A 14,528-nucleotide genomic window follows, 5' to 3' on the forward strand; every position below is an offset into this window, starting at 1 on the left:
AATAATAATGACAATCTCTGACTCCAAAGCCAGTTCTTTTTACCGTGGATAATTGACATTTCTGTATTAAAGCCTGAATAAAGCTTCTCAAAGGCAAGGGTTGTGATATGTTCCTTTTCTATCCATTCGTCTAGAATCCATGTCAGTACCTTATACTCAGAAACTTCATGAATGCTTATTGACTAAATAATGTTATTTTTTCATCTTAAGTATTCTAATGATTAATAACACTTCTATGAAAGTGTGTGGACATTTGATGGAATTTTTGAACTAAACAATCTTCTGCATTTGGACAGGAAAATGCAATCTCATCTTTCTCAAGTCATTTGAAGCCTCTTTTATGAGTTAAAACAAGTTCATAAGTACACTACTTTCAATTCTTTTATTGTGGCATCTCGTCATATAATCTTACAATACTTTCTTTTTGGAATGGCATTCCATCCAATTTATTTTATGCCCTTCTAGTTCAGTAGTCCACAGGCCTTTTATATAAAGTTTAGCTGAATGATTCATTGCTCAGGATGTCAATTTGGGCATGACTTTTTCCCTCTTGAAGGAGTATGAATAAAACAGTAAGTAACAGTTTTATTCTTTGTTACACTCTGAGAATCAGATTAACATGAAAACTATTTTAACATTTATTATTTTCATTTAATGAGAAAGGTAAGGAACAAAGACACATTAATCTATTTCTAGTCACCAGGGATCACAGCTGCTCAATAGAGAAGGATATAAAGTAAAAAAAAAATTGGGTTTTTGTTTGATGAAATTCTATATCTCTGATAAAGCATTTCATTCTCTTCTACATTGTCTCTTCTTAAGAAATCATCATTCAGTAGAGAGCTTTACTACTTACTTGTAGAACAATGCAACCACATATTTTACAAAGAAACTTCTGGTTGCAATTAGGAAGTACAATAATTGGTTAACACATTCTCCCTCTTTATACCCTTGGAATCTTATCAATTTCACATAATTAGCCTATTCTCTCCTGAGATACTGAGTAAAAGAATGTAATCTCATTTGTGTTAACAAAGAATGAAAATTACCATCTTGAAATAATGTATCCTGTGGTTTATTTGGTGACTCAAAGTAGCAGAAGGTCTTAAACCTTTGCTATAAAACCCACAAGTCATTATTCAGTCATTCAACTAGTATAAGTGCCTAGTAGAAGCCTACTAACCCTGTGCTAAGTACTAGTCTTAATTATGTTAGAGATGATGACTTCTGTGTTAATATTTTCTACCAGTGGAAAATGTTTATATTTATTTCAGTGAATAAAGAGACAACTTAGACACTTGAAGACTAAGATTAGATTGCTCCCAATGTCTCATTTTCAGAGTTAAGGAATGGCCCCTGAAATGGATAGGTGTGAATTCCAGAGAAATGTCAAATGTAAGTTCAGTAGTCAATCAGCAGAGAACTTACGAATTTGATGTCTAAACACCACTTAAGCTTGCTCGATAAGATTTATCTTAGTGACTAAATTTCTTAGGAAAAGTCAAGGAGCCAACTGTGAACAAGCAGTATTATTCATAATCACAAGCAATGTTTTGCATGTGAGGAAATTCACTGCCTTTGGACAATGTGTGAGAAAAAATAATATCCTTCATGTTATGTACATTTTTAGTGGTTATTGTTATGTTAAAAACTCATACTAAATGGCAAAAATGAAAGAGGTTATGTTAACTGAAAAGCTGATCTTAGGGGGAAAAACTAATGGATTAAGAACCAGAAAGAACCTAGCACAATGCTTGGCACTATTGGTAATTACTTAATGCTAGGTGACTTGAATGATTGACATTAGCCATTATCTTGACAAATCTCATTTTAGAGATGCTACAAGACAGTTAAATGCCTTGCCAAAGTTCATAGAGGTAAAGCCAGAGGTGAGATTTGAATACACATCCTCTGAGTTTGGAGTCAGTGACTTTTGGATACTACCTTACAGTCCCTCAAATTGTTAACAAGTTGAACTCAAAAGAAAGGGAAGTTTGTAAACCAAAAATTTAATAAGTATAGCAAAACAGAATAAAAACTCATTTTGTATTCAAAAATTATTGTTGGAAAGGATTTCTAATTTTTATTTCCCATTTACTGCTTTGATTCTGAAATGTGTTAATCAAAATTTATACTTTATATTAATATTATAATATTGCTATTGCAGTGTTTTCCTCTTCAAATAATGAAAATAATATGCTAATGATAAACCAAAACACCTTATCTAATTTGCTTACTATGTGGCTAAGCAAAAAATGACTTAGAAAAAACACTCCATATCTCTCTCTCTCTCTCTCTCTCTCTCTCTCTCTCTCTCTCTCTCTCTCTCTCTCTCTCTCTCTCTTTCTCTCTCTCACACATACACACACACACACTTTTATTAAAAAATTGAGGAAAACTATTACTTACACAAAGAAGAATCTTGTACAGACATGATCAGTGTTTGGGACAACCCATATCTCTCCATGCTTGTGCAGATCTGGTGATGTTATCACTGCCACGAAATATTAGACAGATTAGACAGACAGAAACATTAGACAGATGAAATCAAGGCACTATTTTTCTCTAAAGAATCAACCTATGAATTTACTTCTCTACACTAGAACAATCCAAATCTAAGAATATATAATGGAAACATTCTTCACTGAAGCAGCACTCTAGGACAAGAATTGCATTTAAAAGCAGAAATCAAATTTACTATCACCAGGAGCAAGCTTTGTGCTCAAGAAAATTACAAAAGGAATGACTGGATGGAAGACTATTTTTTTGCCCATCTTTCAATTTTTTAAAAAAATTTCCTGAATCATACAACAGGTCTTAAAATGAGAAAATTGGGCCAAATAATGACTAAGAGTATGCCTGGCTTTAACGTTCTATATTTTCTTTGGTACACGTAGTGGAAACATTTAAAGGGATGAATTTCTAATTTTATGAGTGAATATGGTTATCAGATCTAGTCATATTAATGCATATTTTCTGGCTTCTTTTAATATAGCACAATTAATAACTGCTGAGGGTCTAGGTTGGCATCTCTACAGAGAGACAATAACTCCTCTCTCAGAAAAAATATATATATACTCTGAAAATACTTGGCAAGAATAAAAATGGGCACTTTCTAAATTCTTATTTTCTTTACTCAAAATGTGTGTAGTTTTAAGTTGTGAATATATACCCATATAGAATGGTAAGAACAGAATATGGAGGCACAATCCTAAAAGCTACCTTTGGGTGCAGAAGCAAAGCTTTTTTTTTTTTTTCTCTCTCTCTCTCTCTTCCTATTTGTATAAATACATAAACATGAAAACACTTATGCATGCACATGCATGTCTACACACATATTTCATTTAAATCCTAAAATTAATTTTCTAAAACCACTATTTGTGAGAGAAGGAAAGGGAAAGGGGAAAAAAGAGAATAGGGAATGGAGAAAGAGAGGGAGTGGTTCTATATATTATGCCTTGCTGTCCTATTAAAAAGACGTTCTTTCTACATGTAATTGAAAAAATAAAAAATAATTTAAGATATCTTATTAAGATTTTATTTTTTTTATTTTTATATTAAGATATCTTAAATTATTTTTTATTTTTTCAATTTATATATTTTTCAATATATAAATTATTTTTTATTTTTTCATATATATATAAGAAATCCAGGATTGTTCTCTACCCTCAAGGAGATCAATCTTTTAGCAGGAATCACCAGACCGAGACAAAATAATTATAATACAAGTTTGAACATAACAAGGACAAAGAGGCATAGTATTATGAGAAATTTTCAGGAATGAATTAATCAGGGGAGGTTTTATAGAAGAGGCCATACTTAATCTGAGTCTGGAAGGAGGAGAATTTTTAAATGTAGAGAGCTGACCAACTGTGAAGTAGGGCCTATACAAGTACAAGAAATTAGAGACTCGAGAATACCATTTTGAGGATAGCTCATAGATCAGTTGAGGTACAGAGTATATAATCATTTAAAGACTAGATAAGATCCTGACTGTATAACATCTTAAATGTCATCCCAAAGTGTTTATATTTTATTCCATGGACCCTTAACATTTCTGAGTGGGAAAGCAATCTATCTGTAAAATAAAAAAGGTTAATCTTGGAGCTGTGGGAAAAGAGAATTGGACGAAGGAAAAAATGGAAGGATGAAGAACAATTACCAAGTTATTCTAATTGCCTGGCAAGAGGTCATGAGGATATGAAATAGGATAGTGGAGATCATATGAGTGGACAATTGAGAAAGCAATGAGAAATCACATGGATAAAGAGCCAAAAGAACTGCACAACTGAATGAGAACCATGAGGAGAGGGAAAAGTTAGTGATGTTTTTAAGGACCTGAGCCAGGCACTTGCCAGATGCTAGAGCTATCAACAAAAGAAAGTGTGGTTACAGAGGAGAAGAGCAAAGAGAACAGTGAATTCACTTTTAGAAAGATGAATTTGAAGTTTGTAGGAGATGCCTACATACATATTTGATTTATATCCTAAAATTCATCCTCTAGATGATCATTTGTGAGGAAAGGAGAGGGAAAAGAAAAAGAAGGAAAAAAGGAAGAAATGGAGAGCTTTTATACATTTTAGGTCTTAAGGAAATCAGTCTAATAGCAGGGATAAGTAGAGAGAGACAAAATAATTATGATGCCAGTTTGAACATAACAAGGACAAAGAGAGGTACAGACATACTATTATAATCTCAGAAAAGAGATATGGGCTTGAGATCTAGAAGTGCAGAGGTAAGAACTGATAACCTGAGACTGGAGGGGAGAGAGCATATAAAAATGGTCCATTAGAGAACCTTGTGACCACTCACACTTAGAGAAGAAAATGAAACTGAATCAGTGAAAGAATTAAGAAGGCAGAGAAGTGAGGGGCGGAGTCAACATGGCAGCTTAGCAAGCAGCAAAAGTTCAGACCTCATGGAAGACCCTTCCTTAACCGATACAGACTGAATGCTCCTCGGGCACTGAAATTCAATCTGAACAACAAGACAGAAGCGGGGAACCCTTCTTCTGGACTCAAATCAAAAGGTACGCCCCCCAAAAGCGGAATCCGAGAATACTCAGGGCTAAGGGGAAGGCAGAGCGAAGGTCCCAGGACCCCTCCCCCACAACCCAGAGAGCTGAGCCCCCAGCAGCAGCAGGAACCTCTGAGCTGGCAACGGTGCTGGTTTGCAGGGTCTACCTTGTGAGCAGCAGGGCACCAGGCTCGGAACATCCAGCTTGGACAGCAGGGAGGAAGCCAGGGAGAGACGGGCCTTGGCTGGGTCCCTCCATCGGGCTCCAGTCTCACCATTGCCTCGGGGCACATCCAGACCAATCCAATTAAACATAATCCCATCAGAACTCCTCAGAGTTTAGGGAGGCCGGCAAAGGCACTTGGGGACAGCCAAGAAGCAGCTGGAGAGAACTGGAGAGAGCCTGGGCAGCCCAGCCTTCCAGGAGTCTTCAGAGCCTCAGTGCTTTATACCACATACAGCCCAACCCAATTGAACTCAACCCAATCAAAAGCCTCCAGAGGACAGGGAAGCTAACATTCCTCCCCTAGAGACTGTACCAAGAGATCTAACAAAGCTCCAAGAGGGGAGACTGACAGCCCCAAAACCAAAACAAAATGAGAGGAGCAAGAACACAGCCAAATACGGGGAGCAAAGAAGGGGTAAACTTGAGCAAATGACAGAAAAAGAAGAAATAAATTACAATAGGCAGCTTCTGCACAGGTAATGAGCAAAGAGCAAATGAAACAGAGGGGGAGGACCCAGGAAAGGAAAAATCAGAAATCCCAGTTAATTGGATACAGGCTTTGGAAGAACTCAAAATGCAATTCAAAACACAATTAAGAGAGGCTGAAGACAATTGGGAAAAGAACTTAAAAACTAAGATAAGTCATCTGGAAACAGAAAATAGTGTCTTGAAAGCCAAAATCAACCAGCTGGAAAATGAGGCAAAGGAGATGAAAGATGAGGCAAAGCAGATGAAAGATGAGGTGAAGAAGATGAAAGATGACCTCCAAAGAAAATCCAACCAAAAGGAAAAGGACGACCAAAAAACTAAGGATGAAATCCAGTCTTTAAGAACCAGAATACAACAACTAGAATCGAGTGACCTCACAAGGCAGCAGGACACTATAAAACAAAACCAAAAGAATGAAAAAATTGAGGAAAATATGAAGCATCTCATTCACAAAACAGAGGATTTCGAAAATCGTTCAAGGAGAGACAATTTAAGAATTATTGGCCTACCAGAAGACCATGACAAAAGAAAAAGCCTGGACATTATATTACAGGAAATTATTAAAGAAAACTACCCCAAAATTCTTGAACAAGAGGGAAAAGTGGAGATTGATAGAATCCACAGATCACCTCCTGTACTTAATCCCCAACTGACAACACCCAGGAATGTTATAGCCAAATTCAAGAACTATCAGACCAAAGAAAAGATATTACAAGCTGCCAATAAGAAGTCAGTCAGATACCAAGGAACTACAGTGAGGATAACTCAGGATCTGGCTGCATCCACACTGAAAAAAAGAAAGGCATGGAATACGATATTCTGGAAAGCAAGGGAACTAGGTCTACAACCAAGAATCAACTACCCAGCAAAACTGACTATATTCTTACAGGGGAAAGTATGGTCATTCAACAAAATAGAAGAATTTCAAGAATTCGTAAAGACCAGACCTGAACAGAAAATTTGATGTCCAAGCACAGAACTCAAGAGAATCATCAAAAGGTAATTAAAAAAGAGGGGGGGAAAGAAAAACAAAAAAAATTTTTTTAAGAGACTCAATAAGTTAAAATGATATGTATCCCTATAAGAAAAGAGGTCATTGGTAACTCTTAAAAACTGTTGTTATTAGCTGGGAAGCAAAAAGAAGTATACTTAGAGGGAAGAGCAACAAACTGTATAGGATGAAAGGACAAGACATAAATAGGTATATAGATATATGCATGCAAAAATACATACGCATGAGTATGCATATATATATACATATATATAACTAGAGCTTAAAAATGGGTTAATATTAAAAGAAATGGGAAAAGAAACAAATGGGGGTAAATTTATATGTCATAAAGAAGCTCATGGTGGGAGGGGGGAGAACATCAATACACTGGAAGGGTAAAGAGGTCAGAGACAGGAAATACTCAACCTTTACGTGCTTTGAAAATGACTCAAAGAGGGAAAAACAACCCAATCCATTGGGGGCAGAGAATAGATTTGCACCCTACAGAGGAGTAGAAGGGTAGCAAAAGGTCTGGTGGGGAGGGAAGCAGTACAAGAGAGGGAGAGAGAGAGAAATTCTCAGCCAAAGAAAGCAAAACTATTAATAAGCACATGAAAAAGTGCTCTATATCTCTTATAATCAGAGAGATGCAAATCAAAACAACTCTAAGGTATCATCTCACACCTAGCAGATTGGCTAACATGACAGCAACAGAAAGTAATGAATGCTGGAGAGGATGTGGCAAAGTAGGGACATTAATTCATTGCTGGTGGAGTTGTGAATTAATCCAACCATTCTGGAGGGCAATTTGGAACTATGCCCAAAGGGCGATAAAAGACTGTCTGCCCTTTGATCCAGCCATAGCACTACTGGGTTTGTACCCCAAAGAGATAATAAGGAAAAAGACTTGTACAAGAATACTCATAGCTGCGCTCTTTGTGGTGGCCAAAAATTGGAAAACGAGGGGATGCCCTTCAATTGGGGAATGGCTGAACAAATTGTGGTATATGTTGGTGATGGAATACTTTTGTGCTAAAAGGAATAATAAAGTGGAGGAATTCCATGGAGACTGGAACAACCTCCAGGAAGTGATGCAGAGCAAAAGGAGCAGAACCAGGAGAACATTGTACACAGAGACTGATACACTGTGGTACAGTCGAAGGTGATGGACTTCTCCATTAGTGACAATGCAGTGTCCCTGAACAATCTGCAGGGATCTAAAAAACACTATCCACAAGCAGATGATAAACTGTGGGAGTAAAAACACCGATGAAAAGCAACTGCTTGACTACAGGGGTGGAGGGGATACAACTGAGGAGAGACTCTAAATGAACACTCTAATGCAAATACCAACAACAGGGAAATCGGTTTGAATCAAGAACACATGTGATACCCAGTGGAATTACACATGGGCTATGGGAGAGGTGGTGGGAAAGGGGAGGAGGGAAGAAAAGAAAATGATCTTTGTTTCCAATGAATAATGTTTGGAAATGACCAAATAAAAATTAAAAAATAAATAAATAAAGGTCTGAGAACTGTTTAAAAAAAAGGCAGAGAAGTAACACAGAGCAGTTTCATGGCACTCAGATAAAAAATAAAGCGGAAAGTAGAGGTGGGGGGTCCATTGGTTGGAGAAGAAGGGGATCTATAGAACCAGCTGCAATGGAAAGTCCAAATGAGATGAAGAATGAGAAAAATCCACTGGTTTTAACAACTGGTAACCATAGAGAAAATACTTACAGTAGAGGATTGGGTATGAAAACTCTACTGAAAAGAATGAAAGAATAAATTATGCTTTGGAGATGGGGAAGTGAATATAGTTAAATGTAGCTTATTCTTTGGGAGCAAAGGGGAGGAGAGAGATGGGGCCATGGTATACTCTTTCTTGATTTCTCTTTCTCTCTTACTTTTATAGTCCCAAGAATAGCTGTTATAAATATCCTCAAGCTCCACCACCTCTTATCCTACCCATCTCTCAGCAGATGACGTATCTTGTCACTCTACTGAGAAAATTAAGTCTATGTACAGAGATTTCTCATCAGCCCTCCTCCATACTTTGAAGCCACTTTATGTCTTCACCAATCGTGTCCTCCTTCCTTCCAGCTTCAGGCCATTTCTGGTGCCAGGTACCCCTGAATGCTTTCCCTCTCATACTTTATCTTGTACTGGCTTCTCTGTGTATTTGTTGAATCTCCCAGAAGAACGTGTGGTTGTGGAGGACAGAAGCTACTTAATTTTTGTCTTTGGATGTCCAGTGCTAAACACAATCTCATAAATATTTGTTAGAATAAACTGAATGGGAGGCTATGAGTTCTGGTAGAGAATTTTGCCATTGGCAAGGAGAAGGGTAACCTTTTGAGATAAGAGGGCAGGAGAAGCAAAGCTATGTTGAGGTGTGATGGAGACTTCTTTCTACATAGCTCTCCATTTTGTCAAGAAAATGAAAATACAAGGTCAGCTACTAAGAGATACATACAAGAGTAGGTGCGGCAGGGTAGGGAGATGAAAAAGGAAATTTGGAATAACTGCTTGGCTATGGGGTTTAGAATAAAAAGCAGAGGTAGATAAGAAGATCACTACACAATAGACAGGATATGGTGAAGGTACATTCCCCAGTTAGACACAACAAATCTGTAGTGGACTTAGTTGGCATGATGTGAGCCTTCCTACAGTAGGACTCAGAGGTCCAGGAGTAATAGCAGAAAAGGGCGAGAGTGGGTGAACCTGAGTGCGAGTTTAACAGGACAAGAGCAAAGAACTAATGTGCAGTGCAATAGGGAACTTCAAGATAGAAAATGATTGTTGAAATGGCCATGGGTTCAAGATTTCTCTAGAGGAAGGGGAAATGAAGCAAAAATATAAGAGATACACTTATGAGAATGGAGAAGGATCCTGGAGTTGGAGAGGATAAGAACAGGTTCAGGTAGAGAGAAGTGGCTGAAAAACGGAACTATTTGGATTCTATTATGAAGAACTAGAAGGAAACTCTTTTCCAATACTAACAAATATCCGCCATATACATGTAAGTTCATTCGTATAGACAGTTCAGTAGTGATGTAAAGTTATTTCTACAGAGAATCATTTAAGAAGCTCATATGTATATAGAAAGGTCCCATTAAGGTTTGTGAATGTTTTCAACTTACCTTCACATAAGGCTATGCATTTTAAGTTACGGCTTTGCAAAAACTGGGATTGCTGTCCTTTTTTCTGTAACTGAAGAATTAAAGGAAAATTGGGACATCACAATAAAATTCAGGAAGTCACGTGCATAAAAAGAAAGTCAGTTTTTAAAATATTTGTAATTCAAACCATTTTCAATAAAAACATTTAAGAATTATAATCAGTGTCACTGCACTAGCCATCAAGATAAATATGCTACAATTACTCTAGTAATTCATTTTAACTATCTTACAATATGGTTTAATTTTTTTAAAGTCTTACCTTCCATCTTAGAATCAATACAGTGTATTGGTTCTAAGGCAGAAGAGAGGAAAGGGCTGGACAATGGGGCTTAAGTGACTTGCCCAGGGTCACACAGCTAGTTAGCACATGAGATCACATTGGAAACCAGCACCTCCCATCTCTAGACCTGGCTCTCAATCCACTGAGTCACTATAACTCTACATCTCTAACATAACAATATCTATATCTCTAATATAACACTATAACTCTAATATCATGAATCACTTATTTAGTTTCAGAGGACTAGAAATCTGGTTCTTTCTATAAACAAGTTATACACAGGGTCATAGTGTAAAACAATAATGATAATCATAACAACAATAGCTATCATATGCTTTAAGTTTTGCATAGTGCATATATTTACAAATATAATCTTGTTTGATCCTCCCAACAATATTAGGGCAGAAATTTTATGACTATCCCTACTTTACAGATGAGGAAATTGAGGCCAAAAGAGCTCAGATAACTTGCCTGGGTCACATAGTCATTGGAAGTAGGATCTGATTTCAGGTCCAGCATTCTATCTACTGTACTACCTAGTTGACCCTAGGTATAAGAAAATATAGATTCTCAATCCGTCCACCCCCCAAGAAGGATTTAGTCTGAGAAGAGGCTACACCTAACCAAAAGTTTCTCCTTTAAAGCACATAAATAAATATTTAAAACAAAATTAAAGCACCTACTCTAACAGCATGATTTAAGAGGGAGGGGGAAGAGAGAGAGAAAAATAGAGAAGGGAAGGGAAAAAGTTTGAGGCCACATCTCAATCAAATTTTCCTGATTCTCTCTCCACCCACTGTGCCACTTAGCTCCCTCCAATTTAGGATGAGTCTTTGTCGTATAGGTGAATATTTTTATCATTCTAGTCAAATCAAAATATATCCCAAATATATCAAAATAAAATAAAAATTAAGTAACAGCCCAGGGGTGATGTTCAAAAAGAAGTCATCTTTCTTTAATAAAAATATAATTATTCTTGGAAATATTTGCCAGGAATAAAAATGGGTACTTTCTGAATTCTCATTTTCTTTCCTCTAAATGTAAGTCTGTTAAATGGTGACAATATGCATATAATTAGTCATGGAAGTAGATAATTAGTAATGGAAGAGTAAGGCCAGGGAGCAACTACAGGGCTCAGTGGATAGAAAGTCTGGCCTGAAGATGGGAAGTCCTTGGTTCAAATCTGATCTCAGACAATTTAATGTTTGTAAAGAATCATCCAAGGGGGTAACTAGGGGGCTCAGTGGTTTTGAGAGCCAGACCTAGAGACAGGAAACCCTGGATTCAAATGTGGACTTAGACACTTTCTAGTTGTGAGACCCTAACTTCCACTGCCTACCCCTTACTGCCTTTCTGTCTTAGAATCGACACCGTATTAATTCTAAGATGGAAGGTAAAGTGTTTTTTTTTTTTTAATGAAAAAGTAAGTCCAATCCCTAAAACCATCCTATGGTTCACCAAACCCTTTTACTTTTCTCTCCTTCTTCCTATATGCATACATATTCATGTACATATTTTAAATGAAAAAAAAAACCCAACATTTTAAAGGGAAAGTGAGATGGAGGAAAAAGTGAGGAGAAAGATGGAAAGAGCTTTTTAAATATTGTTCCTTTCTTTTATAATCAATAAATCATTAAAAAATGCCAATGGAACTAGAGATTCAAAGAAGGGAATCTTTTAATTCTCTGCTTTCAAAAAGATTATAGTTTTAGAGCGGGGATCAGACAGAATAAAAATTTTATGGGACGAGGCTGAAAATGACAAGAACCAGAGGCAAAAAATAGGTGGCTCAGTGGATTGAGAGCTAAGCCTAGAGATGGGAGATTCTGTGTTCAAATCTGGCCTCAGATGCTTCCTAGCTGTGTGATTCTGGCCAAGTCATTTGATCCCCATTGCCTAGCCTTTATCACTTTTCTGTCTTGGAACCAATAAATAGTTCTGATTCTAAGATGGAAATAAGGGTTTTAATTTTAAAAAATAAAAGAAATTGGCAAGAAACAAAGAGATTCGAAGAGCTATAGGAAAGTCTGAGGAGTGTAAGGTGTGTGAAGGAAATTTACTCTCCTCATCTGCCGATGACCATTTGATACTGAAGCCAGGACCGTGTGAGGGAAAGCATTGGATAGATTAAGTCAGGAAGACAGAATGGCAGCGGGAAAAGGGAGCAGTGGAGTCAACAGTCACAAGATAATGGGGCAGCCCATTTCCCCCTGTCCCCCACAGGCAAATTAGAAAGCACAGTTGGATTTGCGTAACCCAATGGAAATGCTTATTGGATCTGGGAGCAGGGAGGGAAAGAAAATGAAATATGTAAACATTGAAAAATAGTTTTGAAATTTAAGATTAAAAAAATAAAGAAAGCATATTTTAACTGAAAGATTCTGGAGATGTGACGTGTGAGAGATGGAGAAAAGGTTTTATAGACTGATGCAAGAGTGAATTTCGGTCTCTTCATTTCTGCCTTTGATGCTGGCAGGAATGCTTTGGGTGCGTGGCTAGGGAGGTCCTCATCGTGGCAAGCAAAATGTAGTAATAAGGAAAGAATCTATCTCCCTCTCTTCTTTTTCTATCTTTTTCCTCCTCCTCCTACTGATTTCACAAAATGATTGATCTTAATTTTAACTCTTACAAAGCGAATGCTTTATCCAAGAAGAAAGCTTATAGGACTTGAGGACAGAAAATTCGGGTTCCCATCGTGGCTCTACCAGTGGTTCTTTTGGACCTTCGGCAAGCTGCACAGACCATTATTTTTATTTATTTATTTTTGCTCTGCCTCTTTGAAGTTCAATGCCCTCTTGTATAAAGGGCAAAGCCTTTTACTATCTACCACACTGAGCAAGGATCCAATAGGATATCTCTATCCCTATAAATATCTACATATCCAGATGTATCCACATATGTGTATATATGAATGTACCCACAGATACAGCTGCTTCCATGTGGGACCACACATGTCTACATAGGCATGCGTGTATACATTGTAATATTATATTTGTAAAGTTTACTATCTGACAAAATAGAACCATGTAGCTAAGTTTTCTACCTGCTCAGCATGCCTGCTCCACCAAAGCTGCTGACCAGAAGGTAAAGAGAGCTGGACGGAGAACTCCACCCCATTTATATCCTGCCTACATCACCATGTAACGACAGGAAGCGAGTGGGGTTCTGGGAATTGTAGTTTTTAGGGTAACAGATTCTAATTTCACAATAGCCAATTATAAATTAAATAAAGTCTATATACATATTGATTAATATTGTCATTTGCAAAGCACTTGGAGAATCTTTTTTTCTTTTTAAACCTTTACCTGTTATCTTAGAATCAATGCTTTGTTTTTGGTTCCAAGGTAGAAGAGCTGTAATTGCTCGCTAAGTGACTTGACCAGGGTCACACAGCTAGGAAGTAGCTGAGACAAGATTTGAACCCAGGACTTCCTGTCTTTAGGTCTGACTCTCAAAAGCTGGGCCACCCAGCTGCCCCGTTGGATGATTCTTTAGACACATTAAACTCAACAGAAACTGAAAAGGTACCTGGATCTGGCATTTATAATTGCAGTTTTACAAGTAAAATTTCCCAAGGCACAGAACATCCAGAATGTCCTACGGCACCAAGATTTTTGCTTATAAAAATGCTTCATTCTCTAACTCTTCCTGCTGTGAAATGGCACTCTTGCTCAAAGGACTTGCTATAGAAAGCATTTAAGTTCCTTTGCTCTTCTCCGATCTTTGTTCTTTAATACTGCTGACCACTCAGAAGAATCACTCCGTTGACTTCAAAGCATGAACATTAGCTTCCTCCTCCCTGACAAATCCGTGGGTTACCGGCCAAAAAGACTTCCATGATTAATTGCATTACCTGTAATGTAGTGCTGCCTTTACTGCTGGAGGCTGGCTCATCCTTGGCTGACACTTTCTGTTTCTTGTTCATCCCTAAAAACACGCAGACAAACAAAACAGAAACAAAGAAGCCCAGACCATCACTTCAGGGACCAAGTGGAGGGAATGAGCTCAACGCAGGCTTGACCTTTGCTGTCAGGTTCCAGGGGGAGGCACAATGCTGGCATTAGCTCAGAGTTAGGTAGCACAATGGCAGCTCAGGCTATAGAGGGAAATGTGGCTATTCTTTCTAGTGAGTGCCAGCTTTAGCCTCATTTGGAGCTAAATAATGATAGGGATATAGACGCACACACACACACGCACACACACACACACGCACACGCACACACACACACATATTCCTATCCCAAGAATATAGACATCATTAAATTGGGAGCTGTGGCAGAGTACGTAGAGATCAGGGCTTAAGAATCAAGACCAGAATTCAAATTGTGTTTCTGAGCTAGATGT

The 14,528-nt window shown here is 37.5% G+C and overlaps 1 protein-coding gene across 13 annotated transcripts in view; it reads right to left on the reverse strand.

Moving 5' to 3' along the window:
- Positions 1-14,528, reverse strand: part of PARP8 (poly(ADP-ribose) polymerase family member 8) — a 454,001-nt gene that overhangs the window by 17,285 nt on the left and 422,188 nt on the right. For all 13 annotated transcript variants that reach the window (XM_056824924.1, XM_056824928.1, XM_056824925.1 and 10 more), the window contains 3 exons: positions 14,038-14,111; positions 9,866-9,935; positions 2,410-2,494 (listed from right to left, as the gene is read on the reverse strand). In XM_056824924.1, the coding sequence (XP_056680902.1) occupies positions 2,410-2,494; positions 9,866-9,935; positions 14,038-14,111 (229 nt within the window). The remainder of the gene's footprint in view (positions 1-2,409; positions 2,495-9,865; positions 9,936-14,037; positions 14,112-14,528) is intronic.

This window comes from Monodelphis domestica, chromosome 3 (genome assembly GCF_027887165.1).
Source record: "Monodelphis domestica isolate mMonDom1 chromosome 3, mMonDom1.pri, whole genome shotgun sequence".
In the NCBI taxonomy this organism is placed as follows: domain Eukaryota; kingdom Metazoa; phylum Chordata; class Mammalia; order Didelphimorphia; family Didelphidae; genus Monodelphis; species Monodelphis domestica.